General features: G+C 48.7%; 1 protein-coding gene across 1 annotated transcript in view; it reads right to left on the bottom strand.

Moving 5' to 3' along the window:
• Positions 1–4,760: 4,760 nt before the first annotated feature.
• The window catches only part of E2F7 (E2F transcription factor 7), a 36,239-nt gene continuing 17,199 nt past the window's right edge, over positions 4,761–23,800 (bottom strand). Inside the window, exons 7-13 of the mRNA XM_047788378.1 lie at positions 22,984–23,118; positions 15,669–15,854; positions 15,076–15,148; positions 12,540–13,035; positions 11,182–11,437; positions 9,162–9,583; positions 4,761–7,585 (exon numbers count right to left, since the gene is read on the bottom strand). Of these exons, the coding sequence (XP_047644334.1) occupies positions 7,415–7,585; positions 9,162–9,583; positions 11,182–11,437; positions 12,540–13,035; positions 15,076–15,148; positions 15,669–15,854; positions 22,984–23,118 (1,739 nt within the window). The 3' untranslated portion in view covers positions 4,761–7,414. The remainder of the gene's footprint in view (positions 7,586–9,161; positions 9,584–11,181; positions 11,438–12,539; positions 13,036–15,075; positions 15,149–15,668; positions 15,855–22,983; positions 23,119–23,800) is intronic.

Raw genomic sequence — 23,800 nt, 5'->3', positions numbered from 1 at the left:
GGGAGACGCCAACATTTTGATAAAAGATTTTGCCTTCCCTTGATAGTGGCACAGTGTAGGACAAGGGTGCTGGACTGGGTTATGGGGAGACGTGGTTTTTTTTTTTTTTTGTCTTTTTGCTATTTCTTGGGCTTCTCCCGAGGCATATGGAGGTTCCCAGGCTAGGGGTCAAATTGGAGCTGTAGCCGCCGGCCTACGCCAGAGCCACAGCAACGCAGGATCCCAGCCGCGTCTGCAATCTACACCACAGCTCACGGCAACGCCGGATCGTTAACCCACTGAGCAAGGGCAGGGACTGAACCCGCAACCTCAGGGTTCCTAGTTGGATTCGTTAACCACTGCGCCGCGACAGGAACTCTCCGAGCCTTGTGTTTTAATCCCACTTTGTAGTCATGTAATCCAGGCCAAGTTACTTACGCCCCTTCTAGTTCCACGTCTGTAAAACAGAGTGAACTGTGACTTCAGGCTTCCTTCCGACACTGCGTTTCTATAATTTTCTACCATTCTTAAAGAGAGATAAAGGAAGGGAGAGAAAAGAAAAATGTATCTCCCCCCCCACACACAAAAAGGCTATTGCCGTTTGCATAGTAACAGTAAATGTTTATGGAGTGAATAAATGGTTAGCATGGTTTTGGTGTGGTAGGTAGGGCTATGCACACTTCGATTCTGGTGAGAAGCTGCTGTTTATTGTACTCACTCTTTTCGTGTTGCCCTTGCATGTTAAACTACAGCCACCTTGCTCACCCGGGGTGCCCTGTTGTGTCTCCAGCCACGTGGACCATTTATTCACATACTCCTTGGGCTCAGCGCGACGCACTATATGAGAAAAACTCCGTTCTTGCTTCGGAGGATCTCCCAGCGTGGTTGGGGCAAACAACTCATCCTTCCCAAGGGGGAGACATTTAAGCTGGGTTTGGGAAGATGCCCATGAGATAGCCCAGTGGAGAACTGGGGTTGGGAGGAGGGCATTTTAGGAAGAGGGGACGGGTGGTGCAAGGAATGGATGCAGAAAGGAGCAGGCAGAGCGTGGGCCCTGAGAGTGGAGGGGCTGAGGTGGATGCGAGGGGGAGTCGGGGAGAAGACTGCGGGGTTTTGTGTAGCAATTAGAAAGCACTCTGGGTATTCCTAGCAGAAGGTTTTAACAGTGGGAATTGGGTGCTTCCAAAAGTACCGGAAGGGAGAGAAAGTGAAAGCAGCCGGTCGATGTGACGTGTTTTGATCGTGTCGCCATGGCTGTGACCCAGAGGCTCACACTGATTCGGAGCAGTGTGAAATCACTGCCAGCATCAGAGCCCGTCCATGGTGTTGGCCTCGGCAGCAGGATAAAGAACGGCTGGTATAAAACCGTCTGCTGAAATCGTTTCATGAGTTGCTCCAGTGTGAGTGGAAGAGCAACCTCGGCTGCCTCTCTCCCTGCCAAATCCTGCAGCCGTGTCCTCCGCTGACAGAGCCGCGTCTAGAACCTCGTTGCGGGGGCATCTGGGAAATGTAGTTCCCAGGCTCCCAGGCCCTGTGGTAAGGAACTCGGAAGGGGAGTGGGGATGAATGCTGAGGGTCAGTGGACAATATCTAGCGTAGCTGGGAAGGCAAACTGGAATCAGTCTGGAAAGGGACTGGAAAGGGACTGTAAAGGGATGCCAAAAGAATCAGGCAAACGCTGTATGGGATGCCATCGAAAGTTAAACTTGGGAATGTCACTATGCAGTCAGTTTTATAAGCGCTGATGGCATGATGGAGACAATTCTTCTAAATGAAGAAAGCTCTTAGCTGTATACAGTGATTTATCAAATAGCTGTTATGTATATAGAACCATGCAATGAAAAACCCTCTAAGTTTTTTTTTATTATTATTATGTATAGTCGACCCTTAAGCAAAACAAGTTTGAACTGCACAGATCCACTTGTACATTTTTTTCAAACATGTACTCCTGCACAGTCTGGGGTTGGTTGAACTGGTGGAACCAGGATATGGAAGAAACTAAAATATGGTAGAACTGACTATAGAAGGCAGACTCTTCCCCATGGGTTTTCAACGGCACGGAGGGTCGGTGTGCCTAATGCCCAGGTTACTCAGGGGTCACCTGTGTGTGTGCTAAGTCATCCGTCCGGTATTTTCCCCCCTAGCTTTTCTTGGGTGCACATTTCGTGGCAGGCATTGTGAATACAGGTGTAAAGCATCTGCGGTGTCTGACTTTAAGAAACCGATGTCCTTTATCTTTTCAGTGAAGACCAAGAAAGTTTCAGAGGTTTGTTCTGTAGATTAATTCATTGCTTCTCAAGGTAGCTTCTGCTGAGCTTTGTTCTTGTAAGCTGCTCTAAGAATGAAACTGGCCTGGCTATAAAACCAGTTTTAAAGAATTTGTATATATACTACATTCCCTCTTACAAATTTAAGTCTCTAATAAATCCCATAGCAAACAAATCAGCTGTGTAATTTTGTTTTACCAAAATTACCCACCTTTATTTGACTCCTAATGTCCACCAGCAGTTGAGTTCTTCAGGGCACGACTGGGGAAAAGCTGGCCGTACGGAAGAGCCTGTGACATTGAAGATTACCATGGGGTGTTGACAACAAAGAATTTAGAGAATGAAAAGAAGACGGCTTACAGGTTTAGGTATCATTTCATCATTTCAGAAGCATTTTCAGGACGGAAAGGACATCGAACCAATCAATCTGATCTTAATAGTAACAAATTAAGAGCTATCAAAAATTGGGAGTTCCCTTCACGGCTCGGCAGTGAACAAACCTGACTAGTATCCATGAGGATGCAGGTTCGATCCCTGGCCTCACTCAGTGGGTTAAGGATCCGGTGTTGCCATGAGCTGTGGTGTAGGCCACAGGCATGGCTCAGATCCTGTGTTGGGGTGGCTGTTGTAGCTCCAATTGGACTCCTAGCCTGGGAACTTCCATATGTTGCAGGTGCAGCCCTAAAAAGCAAAAAAAAAAAAAAAAAATTCTTAAGGATGACATAGTAAGCGCTGTAACAGTCATCTAGGGAGTGGGAATCTTGGACAATGAATGTTTACAACTATTTTAACAGGATGTGAAATGGTGAGCTTGGCTGCAGCAGCAAATTATGGTAAATGATTTTGCATTCTAAAAAATTAGTGGGGGGCTTTTGCAAACCAGCTACACGCTATGCACGCTCTGGAACACCTTCAACCACAGGTCTTGAAAGGGTTGAGCAAAGGGAGGCAGGAATGGGTTTTGTGCAGTTATGCTGTGGTTGCTCACCCTTGTCTCTCTAGAGTCACTAAGGGGTGTTGCTCCCCTTACCTCTTGCCTGCAGTCGTTGTGGTGTGATTCTGGCCTGTGGCATCTGGGAGCACTCCAAGTTTTGGTAGGGAGAGTTTGTGTGAGGGTTCTGGGCCTTCTGTCTTAACTTCAAATGACGACAGAACTCCTATTATTTACAGTAACAGGGAGGTCACAGCATCTGGCCTCATGTTTGTACAGGAGCGAGTGTGTTACCCTCATGGACCAGGCTTAAAGGGACCCTGGGAGAAAAACCAAGTTGCTTCCACTGATACTCCATAGTCCCGCTGAATCCGTGTACCGAGCATGCGTGAGAAGATACGGGTGGATGCCTGCAGTACAGCAGGGCCCTATTCGAACTTGCCATTAAATATATGCTGGCACACCCCTAATCCAGGGGTGTGTGTGTGTGTGTGTGGAAGCAGTTCTCTCCTGGGTTGTTCTGTCTACATCTGCAAGAAGGAAAACTAAAGACCGGGACGTGATACGTTGAAAGGAAGAAGTTGGAATAAATTAGAGGCACAAGCCCTGTTGTGTTGGGTCCCATGGTTCCCCCGTTCACTATTTTGGGGGCTTCTACTAAGTCCCGAGTGTTGGGCTCGATACTGAGGTTTCAAAGCTGTTTTCCCCAGCACCTGTCAATTTAGCTGGGGAGATTGATAAAAATGCAACCCCTAACTGACTCCGGAGATAACACGAGCTAAGGAAAGTCAGATTACGTCTGCTTGGAGGTTTACTTAAAAGAGAGGGTTAACAATAGAACAGTTTTTCCCCCTGCTTTTTAGGGCCACAGCCGCAGCATATGGAAGTTCCCAGGCTAAGGGTCCCATTGGAGCTGCATCTGCCAGCCTACACTGCAGCTACAGCAACTTGCCATCCGAGCCCTGTCTGCGAACTACACTACAGCTCATGGCAACGCTGGATCCTTAACCCACTAAGCGGGGCCAGAGATCCAACCCGCATCCTCACGGACACTAGTCGGGTTCATTTCCGCTGTGCCACAATGAGAACTCCCTAGAATTTAGCTTTGAACTAAAAGGGTGGGCATTTGCTGGGCTGAGAAGCATTTAACGCTGCAGAGTTCATGGAAAGTCAGGGAGGCAGTCTGCCCTCCCTGGGATTCTTAGATTGGTTAAGCATCAGAACCATCTGGAAGCTCCAAACCTCCAGAGATTCAAACTCTGGTAGAAATAAAAAACTCAACGGCAGAGTCCCTCAACCCTCCCAAGCCCCCACCTGGTTCTGATATAGTAAGTGTTTGGGGTTTGGAAACCACTGGAATGTCTCAGCCAAAAGATCTAACTTGGGATTAGGAAGGGCTGGTTGGTCATTCTGCAACTTAGGAATGGTTTGACTGAAACTAGTGCCCACAGGGAGCCCACCAACAAACAACCAGTATCTCTTGTTACATGAATTGATTTTTATTGCTGTTTTATAAAGCTTCATACTTTCCTAAAAGCAAAAAAATTTCTAAAAGAAAAATTTATATAGATAATATAGTCATTAGAAGAGCAGAGCTAAGTAATATGAAAAAAGCTGTAAGCAGCAATAAAATTAAGACCTACATTAAACTAGCAGTGCAATAAGATAAAGCAGAAAGCAGCTTTACATTGGGGAAAAAAGTCATTTAAATACAGAAATAGCACCTCGCAAAAGGAATCGAGAAATGTAAACTTGGTAGGTAGATTCAAGTATAAACGTTATACCCCCAACGCTTGGACCAGAATGAAAGGGTTTCTCAAACCCTGGACAGTGTAGGGGACACACACCTCCCTCAGTGCGGACTCAAAGCTGCATTTCCTTCGCAGGATCACCGACAGTCATGTACTAACATTTTACCACGTTATCAGGATAGACTCGAGCGTGCCATGGCTTTCTCACTACTCCCAACATGCAAGTGTGGGGAAATGCCAGCTGCCCCAGTACCATCCGTTGGCTCTGTCGCAGATTCCCATTCCTGCCAGAAAGAACCACTGCCTAACTATTTTCTACACATCCCCAAGCCACCCGAAGAAATGACTCCTGGATACAAAAGGACTCTCTTGTCGGTCTTCTCTCGCGAAGCCTATGGTCACAGAATCATACTCTCATTTACCAGCTTGCGGAATACCCCTCAAGAGCTGTGAATCCTCTGAGGTTTATGTGGTCATCTCACGAACAGAATTTTTTAAAAAGGGTATCAGAGAGGTTAAATGGCAGGCAGCCAAAGACGGGGAGGGGCATCAGTGCCTGTTTTCATCTACATGCACATCTCGCAAGAGGAAATGTTTCGTGGAGAGTCCGAAGCACACCTCCGTTCCGTGTGTCCCATACTCTTCCTGAAAAAGACGTATTTTTGTTCTGATCGGGAATCCGTCATATTAGTTGAGGGTAATCATTACCATGCGATTAGATCAGCTGATGACGAGAATCACATTTTTCATGTTTAACTCTAGAGAAGACTGGGGGGGGAATCCATCTGGTAAACTTTAGAAGTTTAGTGTTTATAAAAATTCTGTATCATGGCAAATTTATTTAACCTGGCTACCTATCTCACATTTTCAAAAATCTTGTGGGGGTGATCAGGCTAATATTATCCTGCAGTTAATGTAAAGCTATTTCACTCAGACTCCCAGAGTCTCTTCAATTAATATGCTTTATTCTTTTATATAACATTTTGTTGGGTCCAAAAATAAAAATAAAGCCCTACACCAAGATCCCACATCTAAGGAATTTGAAAAAGAAATCTAAGGAGGCAGGAAGAGAAAGAGTAAGGAATGAAGGAAAGGAGGAAAAATGGAAGGGAGAAGAGGGAGGAAGGAAGGAAGCCATTTACTCGGGAGAGACGATGAGTTAAACAGCAGTAAATCAAAGAATACAAAGTCTAGTTTGGCCGCTTCATGAAACCCTAAAGGAATACGGTTTAACAAAGGGATATTGCATAACAGTTTCCAGAATTAAATTTATGCGAGAACAATGAAGCCCTGCACTCCCTGTCCTTATTTTGCAGAAGGACTTTGAAAAACAACGGGTGTGAATGAGTACTCTTGGATCCTGAACATAATGTGTTCATTTTCCCTCTTCCTCTTCCAACAACAAAGAAAAAAAGGAAACGAAAAAAGTTAGGTCTCCCTTATTGTCCTATGTCAATTTCTACATCATCACGTCAGCAGAATCCTACCAAAAGCTCCCAACCAGGTTCCAATTTTTTGTAGAATTACTTTCCACCATCCTGATTCATTTGATAAACAGCAATTGTTAGAAGGCATATCCCATACCTGATCCTCTGTAGTTAACATTTAAATTAAAAAAAACCACAAGGGCATGCATGTAGTGAAGGCAACTGGACACGGTAGGATTCTGACAAATCTCTCAGTTACCGAGAAGCAGCTATCGGGCTGCTGGGGCTCATCTTAAGACTCATGCCCAGATGGGGTGCACACAGCTCCTGACAGCAAGGTGTGTCATTCACAGTTAGCGTGGCCTTGGCCTTCCGTCACGCACATACATTTGTCCACATTATTAATAGGTTGTAAAGTAAGTGCAGGGCAAATCATAGGGAAAAAAGCATAAACATTCAAGTCGTCATACCCTGAAAAACATGTATTTTGCTGTAGATGTAAACTTGTTTGCACTAAATCCCATTTCAGGAAAAAATAAATAATACCATAGGAGTCACAAGTGAAGCTGGCTTCCTGATGAAGCCAAAGGAAGCAGTAGCTTTTCTAAACTGCAGAAAGGAGGTTTCTCACCACAGATCAGCTCAGGGCAAGTGGAAATACGTGTCAAGAACGTTCACCTTAGTTAAGTGCTAGATGCGACCCCCCACTTCAGAAAACCCTAAGGCTCCAGGAGGCTGCTCGGATCTATTTCCGGCATTAAGACGATTCTTGAATCAAAACCACGAAAGTCAGCTGGTGCTTTCCCTGTGACACCACGCAGGGTCCCGACTCTAACTGGTTTTCAATGCACAATGAATGACAGCTACTTTTAGGAAAATAGGTGCTTCGTGACGATGGGGAGTGAATGTCTGGATCAGCGGATGCTGCAGAGAGGAAGGAGGCATGCTGAAGACGAGATGGTTTGGTTTGCATTCCGGTTTCTTTCGGCGTTAGGACGAGACCTTATCACAGGGAAGCTCGGGCAGCTCCGTCCCCCCGCTGCCGGGCAGAGCAGCGGCTTAGTCGGACCCGCCACTGGGTATCTCGAGTCTCCTCTGTGCTGAAGTGGTGTTACGCGACGGATTCCTCTCTCTTTTCCTCAGGACAGGGTCTCCGAGGCTGCCGGGTGTCTTGAAAAATGTGTCTCGCTGTGTGCACCGGACGCTCTTGGGGGTGACTGGAGCTGGTGACTGAAAGAGGGGAAAAGAGAATGCGTCACAGCAGAAGTGAGGGCAGGTGGCTTCCAGTCTCTGCACCGGAAGGCCCCTCTGGACCGGTGTCCCTGGAGTCCCTGAGCAGGTGTTCCGTCCTGCTCGCTTTTCTGTAACACGTGGCCAGTTTATCTCCTTCACCGCGCTGAGCAGAACTGGAAACGCGCTGGTTATTCCGCGTGGCGAGAGGAAGCCCGACAGAGAGGCCACGGGCGTGGCCCGGGCACCTGGAGCCAGGCTCTGGGCTCTGCCATAACTAGTTGTGTGACCTTGGGAAAATCACGTGACCATTCTGCCCCTGTTTCCTCACCCACGAATGGGGATGATACAAGTACTGGCGTGACAGGGCTGTGAGACTTAAACCAGATATGTTTATAACGCCCTTCAGGTCACGCCAGGCAAGTGGTACATATGCGGATCTTTGCTGTTTTCGTTCACTCGCTACCATCTATCCTCTCGTGTTAGACATCTATCCCTAAAAGGGCAGGAGCCATTACCCTGCTGGCTGGTACCTCTTGATTACCCAGGGCAGTGCCTGGCACATAACTGGTGAGCAAAAGGCACAGGCTCTGTTATAACTGCCTGGTTTAAAAGCTACCCTTTATTTGAAGTTTTGCCAGCTTTTGAGCTTCTGAATTACTTGTCTAAAATACTTCTGGCCACAGTATAACTCTATGGGAGAGAAAGTAATGACTCTGAACAATGTCCAAGGCATAGCAGAATTCAAGAGATGCTTACTGACTGAACTGCAGATGGAGTTTTAGGGGGCAAATAAAGTACTGATTAATTTATATTGATTATATAGACATTTATCTATGTACATCTGTATATATTTTATGAGTGTGTGTGTGTGGATATATATATATCCCTTGCCTCCTAAACAATACGTTCTAAGAAATGATAGGTGCTAAAAATCTCTGAACTGGTATCAAGACTTCGGTGTCGTGTGATTGCTGCTACAGCCGCACAGTTAAAATTCAGGATGGTGTCCTTTATTGATCTAGTGAAATAAGGGTTTGGAGAAATCGTCTGAATAGTCAGCATGCATCAAAAATCCCCCTGACCCTAGCGCCCAATGGAACTGGCAGCATCTCAGCAGTGCGGGGACACAGGTTTGATCCCTGGCCCAGCAAGCACAGAGGGTTAAAGGATCCAGCATCTCCGTGGTGTAGGTCGCAACTGTGGCTCGGATCTGACCCCTGACCCAGGGACTCCATATGTGCAGGAGTGGCCCCCAAAAACCGCAAAAAACAACGAAAAAACCCCCCAAAACAACAAATAATTTAAAAAATCTCCCTGAACTATTCTTTAACTAAGTCCCTTCTAATTCTAAGAAACAGATTGCCACCTAAGGCTGTTTGTAAAGCACGGGCTCTCCTGCCTCGGTCTCTAGGAACTAAGCTGACAGTTCTGGGTCTCCAGCGGCCACCAGGGAGAACCCGAGCTAAAGTCCCCGTCCCACAGCCGCTGGGCTGAAATCTGATCCCACGCAGGCAGCCCGTCCCCAAGCCCTGCGTCTTCCCTGCGCGGGGCTGACACGGACCCTCAGACTCACCTGCTGTGGTTTTGCCACAGACGCTTGATGTCCTCTGTACACGGGGGACTCGGGCTGGGTGACACGGAGGGATCTCGACGTCACCGGACTCAGGCTAAGAGCGCGCGGACCCTGGAGCGGCGCATCTGCGGTGGGGAGTGGCGGCGGCTTGGGGTTCCCCGCGGCGGCCGGGCCGATGAGGAGCGGAGCGGCCGACCCGAGGCCGGACAGGCCAAAAGGCGCGGGCCCCGCGTGCGGGAGAGGGCCGGGTGCCGCCGGAACCCGTCCGGGCACCGCGGGGGAGTAGACAAGCGGGAAAGGGCCCAGTGTGGGCGACGGCACGACCATGCACGGGACGCTGAGCGGGGGCAGGGGGCCCGGGGACGCCCCCACGGCAGGGGGCGTCTGATGGCCGGATAAAAGCACGTTGAAACCATTTAATGCTGGAAGAGAAGCAGAACAGGGCCCAGGTCAACACGAGGCGAGGACACCGTCCAGGCGCCCACCCCTCAGGGCCGTCTGGAGTGAGAGCCCAGAGCGCAGGAGCCCGTCCCCAGGCCAGGCCTGCCCTCCCGGTGCCGCCCCCCCCCCCCCCGCCCCCCAAGCCCAAGTACCGCCTCCTTGCAGCCGCCGCCGCCACCCCATCCTGACTTGCACCTGCGTCACAGGTTGGTGGGTGCTCGCCTCTCCCGGGAGTTTATTAACGTGAGCTCCACGGAAGCCCAGGTGAGGAGGAAAGAAACGTGGACGGGGAAATACTGTCTTTCCTTGGACACATGTCCGACATTCTCGGTGCCCTCTTTCAAGATCACGGGCAACGAATCACAGCCGGATAAAGAGCACCCTGACTTTATCACGAGTCAAAAGCACGATTAATTTCATACACTCTTACAGCCAGGGCAGATTTCGTTTAAGCTCACCACAACTCGGAAGTCGTGAGAGGCCTGGGCTTGCTGTCAGATCTTTCTATGGCTACAATTCAATTTTTTTTCTCACTGGATTTCAATAGAATTGGTTTCCGTTGTAATCTTGTGTATTTAATTCCAAGTCCTTGTAAACATCCTGAGGAGAAACCCATAGGCTTCACTACAGTGTCAAAGGGCCCACAGCCCAGAAATAGCCCGTGATTCCTGAGCTGGGTTACCGCTGTCCTTCTGAAGAAGCTGGGTCAGTGTTTTCATTTATTCATACATCGGCAACACGGAGCATCATGCTTAGATGAAACCCTCACACAATATTTGGTAAAGGAATAAAGAATATTTTCTAGACAAATGAATAGTAACAAATATCTACCAACCTGCGAAGGGAACAAGGAATCGAAGAAAATCACCTCAAGTCTCTTTGCATCAAGAGCAGCTTCATGCACACAGTGCATATTTTAAAAATTAGCTATCTGTTGTATTTCAGCTTTATTTCCAAAGAGTAAAAGCATGTATTGAGTCTTACTAAGTGTCAGGCACTATTATTCTAAGTGCTTTAGATGTATTATCTTATTAAATTTAATTCAATTTTCATTGCACCCCCGTGAAGCAGGTGCTATTACTGTTGTTTCACCAACAAGGAGGGCTGAATACTTAAGTTCATGCAGATAATAAGTGGTTTCACCGTCCGGCAATCTCACTCCAGACCTGGCACTCGACCACAGTGGCCTGTCAGCACTTCTGGATGTTTAAGAGATCAGCGTGCTGGCTGCGCATGGCGGCCACGGGGTTCCTGATGCCACCCGGAACCAACGCCAGATTCCGCTGCCTTAGAAAACCAGCGTCGTCTTTTGCATTCATTATGCTCTTTTACCAAGTCAAGTCAAGTGCATTAAAAATGAATTACCTCCCTAATCACTTTCTCATTATCCTTGAGGTTGCTGAAAGTACAAGCAGCCCCACCTTCATCTCATGGACGGAGGAAGCAAGGGCTGAGGGGTAAAGTGACTCAGAGGTGGCTCATCAACGCACCAGTGTGGTCAGGTGACATGCACACAAATGTAAACATCCAGTGTGTGATCTGACGACCCCAAGGGACACGAGGACAGGACGTCCCTTACCTGCTGGCGACTGCACATAGAGATACTGCAGCAAAGAGGGCTCTTTGGTGCTTTCGTTTTCTTTCAGAGGCTTTTCTATCTCTGAATTTCTAGAAGGATTTCCCCACTCAGCAGAAACAAAGCAGTTTGCCAGAGCCTTTCCCGAAGCCTCCTTTGCAGCGGAAAGTTGCCCGTTCCTGCGAAGGTCTTCCTGGGGTGCAGAGCCCCTCGTCTCCATGTTCTTGGAAGAGGCGATGTCTGTGGGATCTGAGGGTTTCTAAGCACAATCCAAACGGGAACCAGAAAAGCAAGTCAAAACCCCAGGAGTAAACTAACAGTAGAGCTTTCTCAAAATAGCGACACACAAGCAAAAGGGTCAGGTGTGCCATCCCGATGTGTGTATGTCAGTTAGTTCCTGTCATATTTATAGGAAGGGTCTGAAGATGAATGTCACGTCATGTGCTTCTGCAGGCTAATGATTTTAAAGCCTAGAAGCGATGGGGATTTTAATTATGAAAACTAGCCGTGGTGGTCAGACTGTGAAATACATTTCTAATCCGGATCACATCAAGGCCACTGATGCTGCAGGCTTTTGGAGCCTCGGTAAGAATTGCAGGGCTGGCCCAAAGCAATCTTGGTTATCTTAGCCGTGTATCTCAGATATGCCAGTCAGCCTTTCTCTTCTCTTCTGCAACCCCAGGCTATATACAAAATTAAAGGAATTCATTCTGGCAAGAGGAAGGCACAGAGAAGGAAGAGTCTTAATTAACGGACTGATTTCCATGAAGGGTGCCTCGCTGACCTTCTGCACATGGCTGTAGTGACAGTGCTTCTATTTTCTGAGCATTGTGCTGGTCATAGCTCATTAACCTCCAAATGGCTGCTAAGCGGGAGACCCTGACAGCTCAGGTTTCTGTTCTTTTCACTGTGTAGCCAGGAGATCAGGCTCTCTGAGCTGTGACGCAGGCACTGACACAGACCCCGAGAGCCACATGGCACCCACATTCCTGACTCTGGACGGCAGGTGCGCCCTGGATTCAGATTGTTTCATCAACGTCTTTAAAGAAAAACTAACGTACAGCAAAAAAGACGGGGAAAGAAGATACACACATATTAACAGTGACTGCTTCTGTGTGGCGGCAGTATGCACAGGTTTTTTGTTTTCTTTAGACTTTTTTGGCATTTTATGCAGAGCCAAAATCACTTTTATGACAGCACTACTTTACGGCCGGATCTTTCGGGAGAGCAGATCCTGGGCTTTTTACAAGTGATGTGGGAAATCCCTCCTCTTCCAGAGGCGGTAGCTTAGGACTGGGTCTTCGCTGGAAGAAGCTGGGCCCGTGGGCGGTCGGTTGGCACATCCACGCGAACCCCCTTACCTTGGGCATGACCAGCGAGAGGGGGCCTTCTTCGCAGTCCCTGCTCTGCCTCTTGGTGGCGGGCCCCTCCTCCTCCTGGGGCCTCCTCTCCTCGCCCAGGCGCTTCGGCACCGAGGGGCTGGACGTGTGCTCTGCGGCCATGACCTCCCAGCCTCTGCTGTCCCTCTCTGGCCCTGCCCCCGGGGCTGGCGCCTCCTGCAGGCCCCCGCACAGCATGAAGAGCGGCGCGGAGGGCACGTACACCAGGGGCTGCCCGGGCAGCAGGGCCGGCTGCAGGCTCTCCGCGGCGTCCGAGGCCACAGGGCCGAGGGAGACAGCTCCCCGTCCGTTCTGGGCGGAGAAGGCCTGCGAGTCCGTGGGCGCCCCAGAAAGGACGCGGTTGGCCGGAGGGCTGGCACAGGACTCGGAGTCAGCGGAGCGGCTGGGGAGCGGGGCAGCGGCGGCGTCCCGGCCGCCGGATGGGGGCATCGCTCTCCGACGGGCAAAGGCGCCCCCCCTGGAATCAAAGACACGGACACGGGCTCATCTGGGTACTGCTTCTCCCCGCCGGGCTCTTCGCTTTCAAGACGCAGGGACCGAAGCGGGAGGGAGAGACACGGCTCAGACTGAGGCGAAGCGCCCTCCCTCAGCACCTGCCGCCCAGCCCGGAGGCGGATCGCGACGGGCCCAGCGACCTCAGGGCGGGGCTAACGCGTGGCTCCTCCCCTGCCCCTGAGCGGCCACCATCCGCAGTCACCCAGCGCCTGCCCTTTCCCGGGCACAAAGCTGCTCTGACCACGAGCAGAACACTGTCCTAATTTTATATAATTATCATAACACTAGCTACTCTCACCCCCCCCCCCAGCTTCCTAGAGAGGAAAACTGAAGCTCAGAGGCTAATCCACCGGCTGAAGGTCACCTGGCCGGGCTGCAGGTGACATCATGCGACATCCCGGGTAGATAACAGGAGACTGGACCAGACCCTGATTTAAAGGACGCATCTAGTCTGTCTCACATCCGCTGTGTGAGCAAAGAAGTGGGCAGGGAAGAAATGGGTTTATTGACACAGGTATTTTCTACCATTCTTGTCCCATTTTGCGCTGTTTTACTAAAGAGGTTTTAGGCAGCGCACCTTCAAAATTAAGTCCCATCAATATAGGGGATTCTAAATAATGTCTGGGCTTTTTATGCAGAAAGGTTTCCAAATACTAGAACACGTGTGTGTATTTTTGGTATATTTTGAGAAATAGATGAGGAAAATCCGTCCAGAGCTAGGAAGCAGGACGGAAATTCCTCTCAGCCTTGGTGATGGAGGCGTGGAAGGCAATTTGTGCCTGGGGCTGCAGCGACAAGTCCACCTCTCCAACCGCAGCCGAACGAGCAATGGCTACCGTTCGGTCCAACGGTGCGCCCACACCTGCTGCCCTGCCTCTGGCGCTTCACAGCTTCAGACTCCCCATCTGCCCCGGCGAGATCACCCACCGGCACCCGAGACCCAGGTGCTCCGTGCGTTGCCTCTTTCTACCTCAGCGAGTCTTAGTGACTCACTCTCTTACTCTGATCTCCATTTTTCCATCCCCAGCTGACCTGGCTCATGCCAGCACCTTGGCAGGCCAGAGAGTCTGGGAATGCTCCATTCTGGGATTTCCACATCTGGAGCCTTTCTCTACTCCCAAAGCCCCCTGCTTAAAGCATCCAGAATAGGGGTCTTCTCCAGTGAACCTATGGTAACTCTTTACCATCCATCTGATAAATCTAAATTCTTCCACTTGGCTTCCAAAGCTTTTTGCCAACTTGACCCACTTTCTTCCAACACCCCAAGCTCTTATAAATATCTCCTTTATTTGGACTCTATTTGGACATATCATCATGGCTAAACTAACCAGCTTATTTATTCCCCTCTACTCCCTGACACTGGCTCAACCATCGGCTTCTTCCCACACCTATCACTCTAAGCCTCCTTGGTTCTCTCTGGCATTTCCTCTGATAATATGTGATTTTCTTCAAAATCAGACCCTAAGTCTGACTCAGCCTAGGTTTTAATCTCAGCTCCGTCACTTATTAGCATCATGACCTTGGGCAAGTGACTCAACGTCTCTGAGTTTCAGTTTCTTCTTTGTAAAATGAGGATAACGGCACCAGCCTCCAAAGGTGGTTGTTCTGATTCGACAATACACAGAAGACTTTAGGGACAGTACCTGGTAGCTCATAAATAACGTTAGCTATAAGGATGACAGAGTGATTCATGGGACTATGATGTGTCATTTCTCAGTGTCACATTAGTAGCGAATTGTCTTTTCTCGGTGTATGTCTATTTTTTTTCCTTGTAAGTTTTCATAGCCTATGGAGTAAATTTTTCATACTTTTGTGTCCCTGGTGCCACATCCTGCACAGTGTTGGGTACAAGGGGGAAAATTGCAAAATTTTTAATAAACAAATGGCTGACTTTTGAATAAGACTGCTACATTTGACCTTTTGATGGGTGGCATTTCATAGTTAAAGGTTAAAACTAGGAAATAGAAAAAAATATACTTGAAGTTTTTAAAGGACTACTTACTGTGAAGTGTCTTCTATTTTCTGTCTGTAGACAGCTGCTAGACTTCCAATTTCTAAGGAGTAGCCACCTGATTCTAAAAAGGAAAATGAAGGTCTGACAAATATAGCAAGGATTTATATACACCAATTACGTGCAGGATTCATTATTCACAGCTCAGGGATTATAAATAAGACTATCTCAAATCCATGCTGGTTTGGCTTCAAAGAGAGAACTGTCTAGAATCTAGCTGTCAATGGTGAACTCAGGTCTCATTAAAAATTAGCAAGAAAACAAAACAAAGCCCGTATTGCTTTGTGAGTGTGATGAATGGCTGAGATGCACCAGACAGGCCAACCATGGCAAGCCAATTGCTCTTCAGTCTTCGAGGCTGACTAGGGTCAATTTCAGGCACGGACCATGTTCATACGCTGTGACATCACCAACTCTTTTACCTCTCCAGATCGTTTCATTTTGGGCAGGTGACAACAACCAACCAAAAATCCCCACCAAAACAGGCAGAGCCTTGAGTCAGCTCCCTTTACACTGCCAGCCCTGGCCGAGACGACAACGACGTGGTGACTGACAGAGTCCACGGATTCAGTAAAGGCAGATACCTTGCTTGTCTCTGTAAGGGCTGCTGGGTTCCGAGTTCACTTTCCTCTGGATCTTCTCCGAAGCCTGAACGGAGTTAAAAGAACCGTGTCGAGCGAGCTTCTGATTTGCACAGAACTGAATGTGGCCATATGTGTCTCTTTTCAGTTCTGGTAGGACAGATGCGGAAACATCCACGAGTTCTTCATCTAAATAAATAAGAGCATTGGTAGCCTTGTTATTCCAGCTATAACTGAGGATAATTTTAGCCTTTTAAAGATACGGCTTTGAGAACCTCTAGTTGTAATCGAGCTCCCCTGTAAATTAAAAACTAAGGCAATCAAAGGAGCTTTGTAAACTTTTTTCAATCCCCAATTTCTTTCAGCATACTAATCTTTTTTAAAAGTCAGTGGGTGACTTTAAAGTAAGACCGAATCCGTCTATAGTCTACAATGAACTCAACTGCAACAAAAGTAGAGCAAGATGTCCTTCGGCCCAAATTAGAATGGACCTGACACTGCAGATGCTTCCTTTGGGCAGAGGCATCAAAGGAAAACCCAGTCAGACTCAGCCCAACACGGGCGCATCAGAGACGTTAACATTGATTGAGATTAGCCTCGTAGGCCAGAGCCCTAGGGCAGTGAGTGTAAGAAGCTCTATTTTCTATTGTTATGCTTTATTATTTCTCTCGGAGTAGGAGGCTCAGTTACCAAGGACCAAAGGAGTAAGGTCAGCAGAATGTCAAGGCTGAAAGGCTGCTGAACAGCCAGCACAAGAGAAGGCTGGGCCTCGGAGGCCCATTTTATGCTTAAATAGCCCGCGTGGAATCAGGACAGAAATTTCCACAGAGTCAGACCTATATTCTGTAAAGGAACAGTCCCCGCTGCTCAGACAGTCACTGCTACCCTGCTCTTCTACGCTATTGTTTTCTAAGTTCAAAGCAGGCACATTTTAATTAGAAGACTAATTTAAAAAACGGAAAGGCCCAGCTAGACTTAGATTTTCTAAAACACACAAAAATTGAAAATCACCTGTATGGTTTTCTTTTTCTTATGCTAAAAACCCAACAAATACACTCTTGAGAAAATCAGAAATTACAGAATCGAAAAGAAAATGGGTTGAGTCAGTACCAGGCGTATTTCTTCTCCTTCCTGAAACAGATGAAACAGTGGACAAACTGTATAAAACAATGGCTCTCAAGACACCAGCCATGAGGACATGAGGGACAGTGACCCCTTAGATTCAGGAATTGGAGGAGGTAAGCTCTGAGACTGCCGCAGCTTACTGCCTGGACAATGTGTCCGGGTTAGGGGACTCTGAACGTCTCCCTAAGTTGCGGATGGAGCTGGGAGTGCAGGAGAGCCAAGGCAGCTGGAGTTTGCAGGCACAGTACTGAAGAGTAGAGCCATGCAGAAAGAATGCCGGAGGTCTGCACAGGACCCCCTGTGGGCCCTTGATATCCCCAGGGGACAGATTTCAGGTCCCCCCATGGATACCCAAATCTGCAGATGCTAAAGACCCGTGTAGAAAATGGCACAGTATCTGCATACAGCCTATGCATATCCACCTGTATACATTACATCATCTCTAGACTGCCTGTAATTCCTAATGCAATGTAAACGCTGTGGAAATAGTTGCTGGTGTGTGGCAAATTTCAGTTTTGCTTAACATGACACAACAAAGAGTTATAGCTAATAAGCCAATAAGGGAGATACAATGGGAGCATAAGGCCAAAATGAGAGAGACAAAGAGTCAAAAGAAACAATGAGCAGATGGGAGAAACAGAAAACAAACAGCAAGATAACAGACTAAAACCCAACTATATCAATAATCCCATCAAGTATGCATGGTCTAAACAACCCAATGAAAAAGCATTGTTTGTCAGATTCCATTTAAAAAGCCCAGGCTACCCGAAACTTACTTTAAACACAGATACCTTTAATGGTTTAAAAGGATGAACAGTAATACACTAAGCTAAGCAAAAGACACCTGAAGTGCCCACTATCAGATAAAGCAGATTTTGGAGCAAAGAAGGTCAGGTACGAAGAGGGTCACTTCATCCAGAAGGCAGAGCGCTCAGTCCTAAACGTTTATGCACCTAAAGATAGCTCCAAAACATGAAGCAAGAACTTGATAGAACTTCAAGGAGAAACAGACAAATCTGCAATTATAAACAGACATTTCAATATTCCTCTATCAATAACTGACAGAACAAAAAATCAGTAAGGACATAGAAGAATTAGACAACACTACCAGCCAACTTGACGTTGCTGTCACTTAGAGACAACTGCATCTAGCAAAGCAGGATATACAGTGAAATCTTAACAAAGAGGTTATAGTTGGCCCTCCAAACCCACTGCAGATTCAGCCAACTTCAGACTGTGGAGGACTGAAGTATTTACTACTGAAAAATGTCTGCTTCAAAAAGCACGGCACAGAAGTTCCCACCGTGGCTCAGCGGGGTTAAGAACCCGACACGAGGTTGTGGACGCAATCCCTGGCCTCGCTCAGTCGGTTAAGGATCCAGTGTCGCCACAAGTAGTGGCGTAGATCGCTGATGTGGCTCCGATCTGGGGTTGCTGTGGTTGTGGCGTAGGCTGGCAGCCGCAGCTCTGATGTGACCTCTAGCCTGGGAACTTTGACGTGCTGCAGGTACGGCCGTCAAAAAACGGAAAGGAAAGGTCTGCACAGGAGCTCCCTTGTGGCTCAGCTGATTGAGGTTCTGGCATCGTCACTGCAGTGGCTCTGGCTACTGCCGTGGCGTGGGTTTGATCCCTAGCCCGGGAACTGCTGCATGCCACGGGTGGGGCCAAGAAAAAGAGAAAAGAAAATAACCGGCATAGTTCAAAGGTCACGTGTATGTTCTCTTTAAGTGCACAAGAAACATTTATCAAGATCGACCACAGCTAGGAGTTCCCTTGAGGTTCCCAGGCTAGAGGTCGAATCGGAGCTGTGGCCCCTGGCATACGCTACAGCCACAGCAAGGCAGGATCCAAGCCGCGTCTGTGACCTACACCACAGCTCATGGCAACACCAGATCCTTAACCCACTGAGCAAGGCCAGGAATCGAACCTGTGTCCTCACGGATGCCAGTCAGGTTTGTTTCCGCTGAGCCACGATGGGAACTCCAACAATATCAATTCTAAGCAAACTCTGCTCAAACACTGAAGATGACTCTTCCCAACACACTCCAGGAGGCCAGCATCACCATGAAGCCAAATAGGCAGAGAAATCAGCAGTTTTGGGAGTCCAGAGAGTACCATACACATACAGTTAATTTATTTTCAATACAAGTACGAAAGAAATTTGGTGGAAAAAGACTCGTCTTCAGCAAATTGATCCTGGCACAATGATATTTGCATGCCAAATACGAACAAGCAATACGGTCATAGCTCACACCTCGTTCGTGACCTTGTGTCAGGCAAAGATTTCTTGGAAAGAACACAGAAGTGTGATCACAAAAGAAAAAATTATTGCATTGGACCTCCTCAAAAGGAAGACTGTCTGCTTCTTCAAAAGACACTGCTAAGCAACGGAAAAGAGAAGCTACGGATGGGAGAAAACGTGAAAATCACGCCTCCGGTAAAAGACTTGTGTGAAGAATGTACGCAGTGCACACCCACAATTCAAAAATAAGGAAACAAACATCCACGGACCCAAAGAAGAGCCGCTTCCTCAGAGAAGACATGGGGCCGGCCAAGCAACGACTCGAAACGATATTTAACACCGCTAGTCACTGGAGAAACAGAAATTAACCCCCCAGTGGGGCTCCACTGCATGCCTATCACAGTGGCTGAAGGTCCCCAAGAAGTGCATGAACAAAAAAGACACCCAACGACGAATCCTCAGCAGTAAAACGGGATAAATGGGAGACGCCGACTATGTGATTAATCCCAGAGTCACTCTGTGGAGTGGAAGAGGCCTGATAAACAGTGTAGACACTACTGCTCTGCTGACTGTCATCACTGTGATACTTCTGTAAAGTCACCAGGAATGTGGAATGAGCCAATGCTGAACCACCACTCCTAGAGGAAATAGTTGCAGGTTCCTGCAAGCCTCCGGTCACATTTGCATCAACTCATTGATGCCTCACCTTGTTTCACATGTGGGTCCCTTTAAAGACACCTTATTTAATATGTAGTTTTGGTTTGTCGGCACTGGACGCAGTCCATAGCACTAGGCCTCGTGCCCGAAGGAAGCTCCTCGCACGTACATATTTTCTGCATAAGACACATCGCAGCCTTCCTGCACTTAGAACCACTAGACAGCATTTCAGTAGGACACCTGGGGACAATTCTAAACAGAGAACTCGCCAAAGCAAACCACAAAGACGTGAAAACATGGCACAAAAAAGACCATGAGAAGAACACTTGTGTGTAGTATGAGTCAAAAGAAACCAGCATGAGAAACAAGAAGGCAGACGGCTGCCTGGTTCGGGCCTCTGCAGGAGGATGTGTGAGGCTAATCAAATCTGCTGCTCTCTGAATGACTCAGAAAAGGCTGTGAGTGTTACTTTTGGAGTTACCGATAAAGTTTCGTGAGTGGGTAAATTCGCAAACATGGAATCTGAATACTGAGCCTTGCCGGTCTATGATTCGTGTATTGAAATTTCTTGAAAATACAACCAAATCTAGTGTGAAGGACAGCACCCCAGCTGAGGGTGGGGAAAGGGGGAGGTTTTAAAAGGCGTCGGGAGACTTTGCGGGGTGATGGGCTCCCGCCTTTGCTGGTGGAGATTATTTCTCAGGTGCATACCGTGCAGAACTGTTACAAGAAGGACAGGCCATGAGGTGGGAAGGGAGACGAGGCAAGAGACGGCAGTGAGGAAGCCGAACTCTGAGGAACTGCTCATCCAGGAGCAAAGGAAAGCGAACTCGGAAATCAAAGGTAGTTTGACATTCCTAATTTGATTGCTGGCTTGATGCCAGTGGTGCTGCAGTGGCAGCAGGACGTACAGAGAGAGGGCCAGGTTTCAGAAGGGCAGAGAAAGGAAGTGCGAGCTGAGGCTCCTGACCCAGTGCCACATCCTCTCTCCCGCGTCAGATCAGAACTTGCCCAGTTGCTGTCTTCTGTCCCACTGGTTATACAGACCCGTGAACTTGACTTCTCAACACCAGCTGAATGCTTGGCTATCTTATTTTCCTCGATGACATCACCACTCTTGAATCCCTCCTCTCTTTCCATCTCCTTATCTAAAGAACCCTTGTTCTCTGCCTACATCAGGTATAAATCTCTTGGCTTCTTTTTTCCCCCTTTAGGGCCACATGTGTGGCATATGGAGGTTCCCGGGCTAGGTGTCGAATCGGAGCTGCAGCTGCCGGCCTACACCATAGCCACACGCACACCAGATCTGAGCCGTGTCTGCACCCTAGACCACAGCTCATGGCAATGCTGGGTCCTCAACCCACTGAGCAGGGCCAGGGACTGAACCCATGTCCTCATGGATACTAGTTGGGTTCGTTACCACTGAGCCATGATAGGAACTCCTCTTGGCTTAACTTTTGAGATCTTCCAGGAGTTCCCATTTCATACGCCATGAGGTGCAGTCCTTTAAAAAAAAAAAAAGAAAGAAAAAAAGGCAACTTCTGAGGCCTTCCAGTATGTGGTGCCAAGAGATCACATCTTATGTCTCATTTTTTCTATTCTGTGCCCACCAGTTAAGTCAGAGTGGTTCATCTCTCCAACACAAACCAGGTATCGTCTTAGGTATCTGTTCCTTCAGCTGAAAAAGAGCTCTCTGTCCCTCTAAAACCTGACAGTCCATTAGAACTGAACCCACATCCTGTCTGAATTCCTACATAGCCAATACTGCCATGTGTGGTGCTTAAGAGTTATTTCATTTTCAAAGGTGTGCTAATTATACAACTTTGAGAGAAGCTCATTAACTGAAGCGCCTAAGGTGCCGATCTGGTGATAGGATATAATCAAAGACAGAGACCCCGTCTGGTCTCAGACGTGTGCAGCAGGGACTGTGGCACAGTGTCATCACCAAGGAAATAGCACAAAGCTGAACTGCAGGAGTTCAGACGAGACACCCTTTACGCTGGGTCATGAGACATTTGAGCCGCATCTTGAAGGTGGAGTGGCCTGTTTTTACGCTGAAAAGGGACAGTGAACAGACAGGTGAAAAGACGAGGAGGAGCCAAAGGTAGAGGGGCAGAGGGTGGCAAAGTCGTTCACTGCACGAGAGCGTCTGTGACTCTCGTGGCATCAGTACCGTCCTGTCTCAGAGAGACGCCGGGTTTGGTTCCAGAACACTGTAATAAAGTGAGTCGCATGAATTTTTTGGTTTCCCAGTGCACATAAGGTTATGCTCACGCTATACTGCAGCGTGAAATAGCATCGTATCTAGACCATGTACATAGCTTAGTTAAAAAATACTTGATTGCTGAAAAATGCTAAGTATCACGTGACAACACAGGGGTGCCACAAACGGTCAATTTGTAAAAAACGCAGGACCTGCAAAATGCAATAAAACAAAGTACACCTGTACAGTAATGACGCAGAGTCCACGTGCAGTAAGTACTTGCTGGGTTGAATTACTTATACTTGGTTTTAAGGGGTTTCATCTAGATCCTAAGTGAATAATGCGTTATAAGTGAGATAGAGTGCCGTGTCTTCTGTGAGCCTGGGTGAAGTGGCAGGAATTTATACGCTACGATTACAATTGGAAGGGTCATTGAAAAATAACGGTAAAGGCTTTTTTTCCAGGCAGCATAGTTATGTGTAAAGTAGCCGGTGCAGAAGGATCCAGCCCCCAGTTTCTCAAGGATTAGCCATGGAAGAAGATAACACCGTCTTTTGCTCTAGTTCAATAAAAGTATGACATTTGCAACCTATTAAGTAAATTACAAAAAGGGGGTTCAGTACATGCATACTGTATGTAAAAGCCATCTCACCACACATTATTTTTGTGAGAGTCACTGACTTAGTCATTGATAATAACTTTAACATTATCTGGACCTTTAAAAGGGAACCGTTTTCTTCTGCTAATGCAGAAACAACCAGAGTTCCTAAGAAGTGTCATGTTTTTTTTTTAAATCCTCAGCCCCAAACCTCCAGAAACTTTGGAATAAAATGAAAAAGGTGAAAGAGGTGTCACTTAAGGCCCAGCATCCGCTAGGTTCCGAGCTCGCAGGAGGAGGAGCAGCATAACCATGTGTAGACAAGGCTCACGGTCCCAAGCATCCCATCCCTGGTCCAATTCGGAAGGCGATGTGGGTGATGGGAGACGGGGGGGGCGGGGGGGGGAGCCCAGTCTCGTGAGGGAGCCGTCGGGTCCGGAAGAGGAGCCGGGGGGTGCCGCCTAGGAGGGCGCCCACCGACGGCCCGCCTTACCGCTGGGACTGAAATCCACCGGCCCGATCCACTTGAAGGCGGGTTTGCGGCCTCGCTCTTCGGTCACGTGCACTTTCTTTATCAGCGCCAGGCTGGTCAGCACGTTGGCAATGTCGTAGAGGCGTCGTACCTTTGCTTGAAGATACAAAAACAGGTGTGGTCACCCCACGCGGTGGGCCGCGACACCGTTAGGCCTCCGCTTCCGCGCGGGGTGGCTTTTCTCAGCCTCCACCTCCGCCCCCGGCGGGGAGCGGGCGGGCGGGACGAGGAGACGGCGGGGCCGGCGTGGCGGCACCCGGCGTTGGGCACCCAGGGACTCTGCTCAGGGAAGGGCATCGGGTCCTTTCGTTTCTGCAGCTCGGCACCTCTTGCAAGAGGTACCTGGTGACAGGCTGGGACGGCGGGGACGGCCGAAACACGAGGGAGGGAAACGGGCCATAACGAAAAGCTTAGGAAATGTCCCTCTTGGCCTGTGGCCCATCAGAGGCCTGCCCCGAGCTCTCCCGGCGGGAGGCGGCGGCCCCGGCTCCACCAGGCAGCCGGCTGTGACAGGGCTTCCCCAGCGGCCCCGCGCGGGTCTGCGGTGCCAGGTCAGGCGGCGTGACTGCGCGCCAGACAAGCAGCGCCTCCCTCCCGGCCCGGAGTCCCGCCACCCCGAGGCCCCGAGGGGCGGGGGCGCGGTGGGTCAGGCATCCCCGAGTCCAAAGACGGCGGGGCAATTTTTTTGCAACTTTGAAAGTATAGGTATTGGAGGAGACATTCAGCCGGGGTTGGGGGGGGGGGGGCGCCTAACACATTCACCGGGCAGGGTGGTGCT

The sequence above is a fragment of the Phacochoerus africanus genome, chromosome 7 (assembly GCF_016906955.1).
Source record: "Phacochoerus africanus isolate WHEZ1 chromosome 7, ROS_Pafr_v1, whole genome shotgun sequence".
Taxonomy (NCBI): Eukaryota; Metazoa; Chordata; class Mammalia; order Artiodactyla; family Suidae; genus Phacochoerus; species Phacochoerus africanus.
This window is presented reverse-complemented; position numbering and strand designations above follow the sequence as displayed.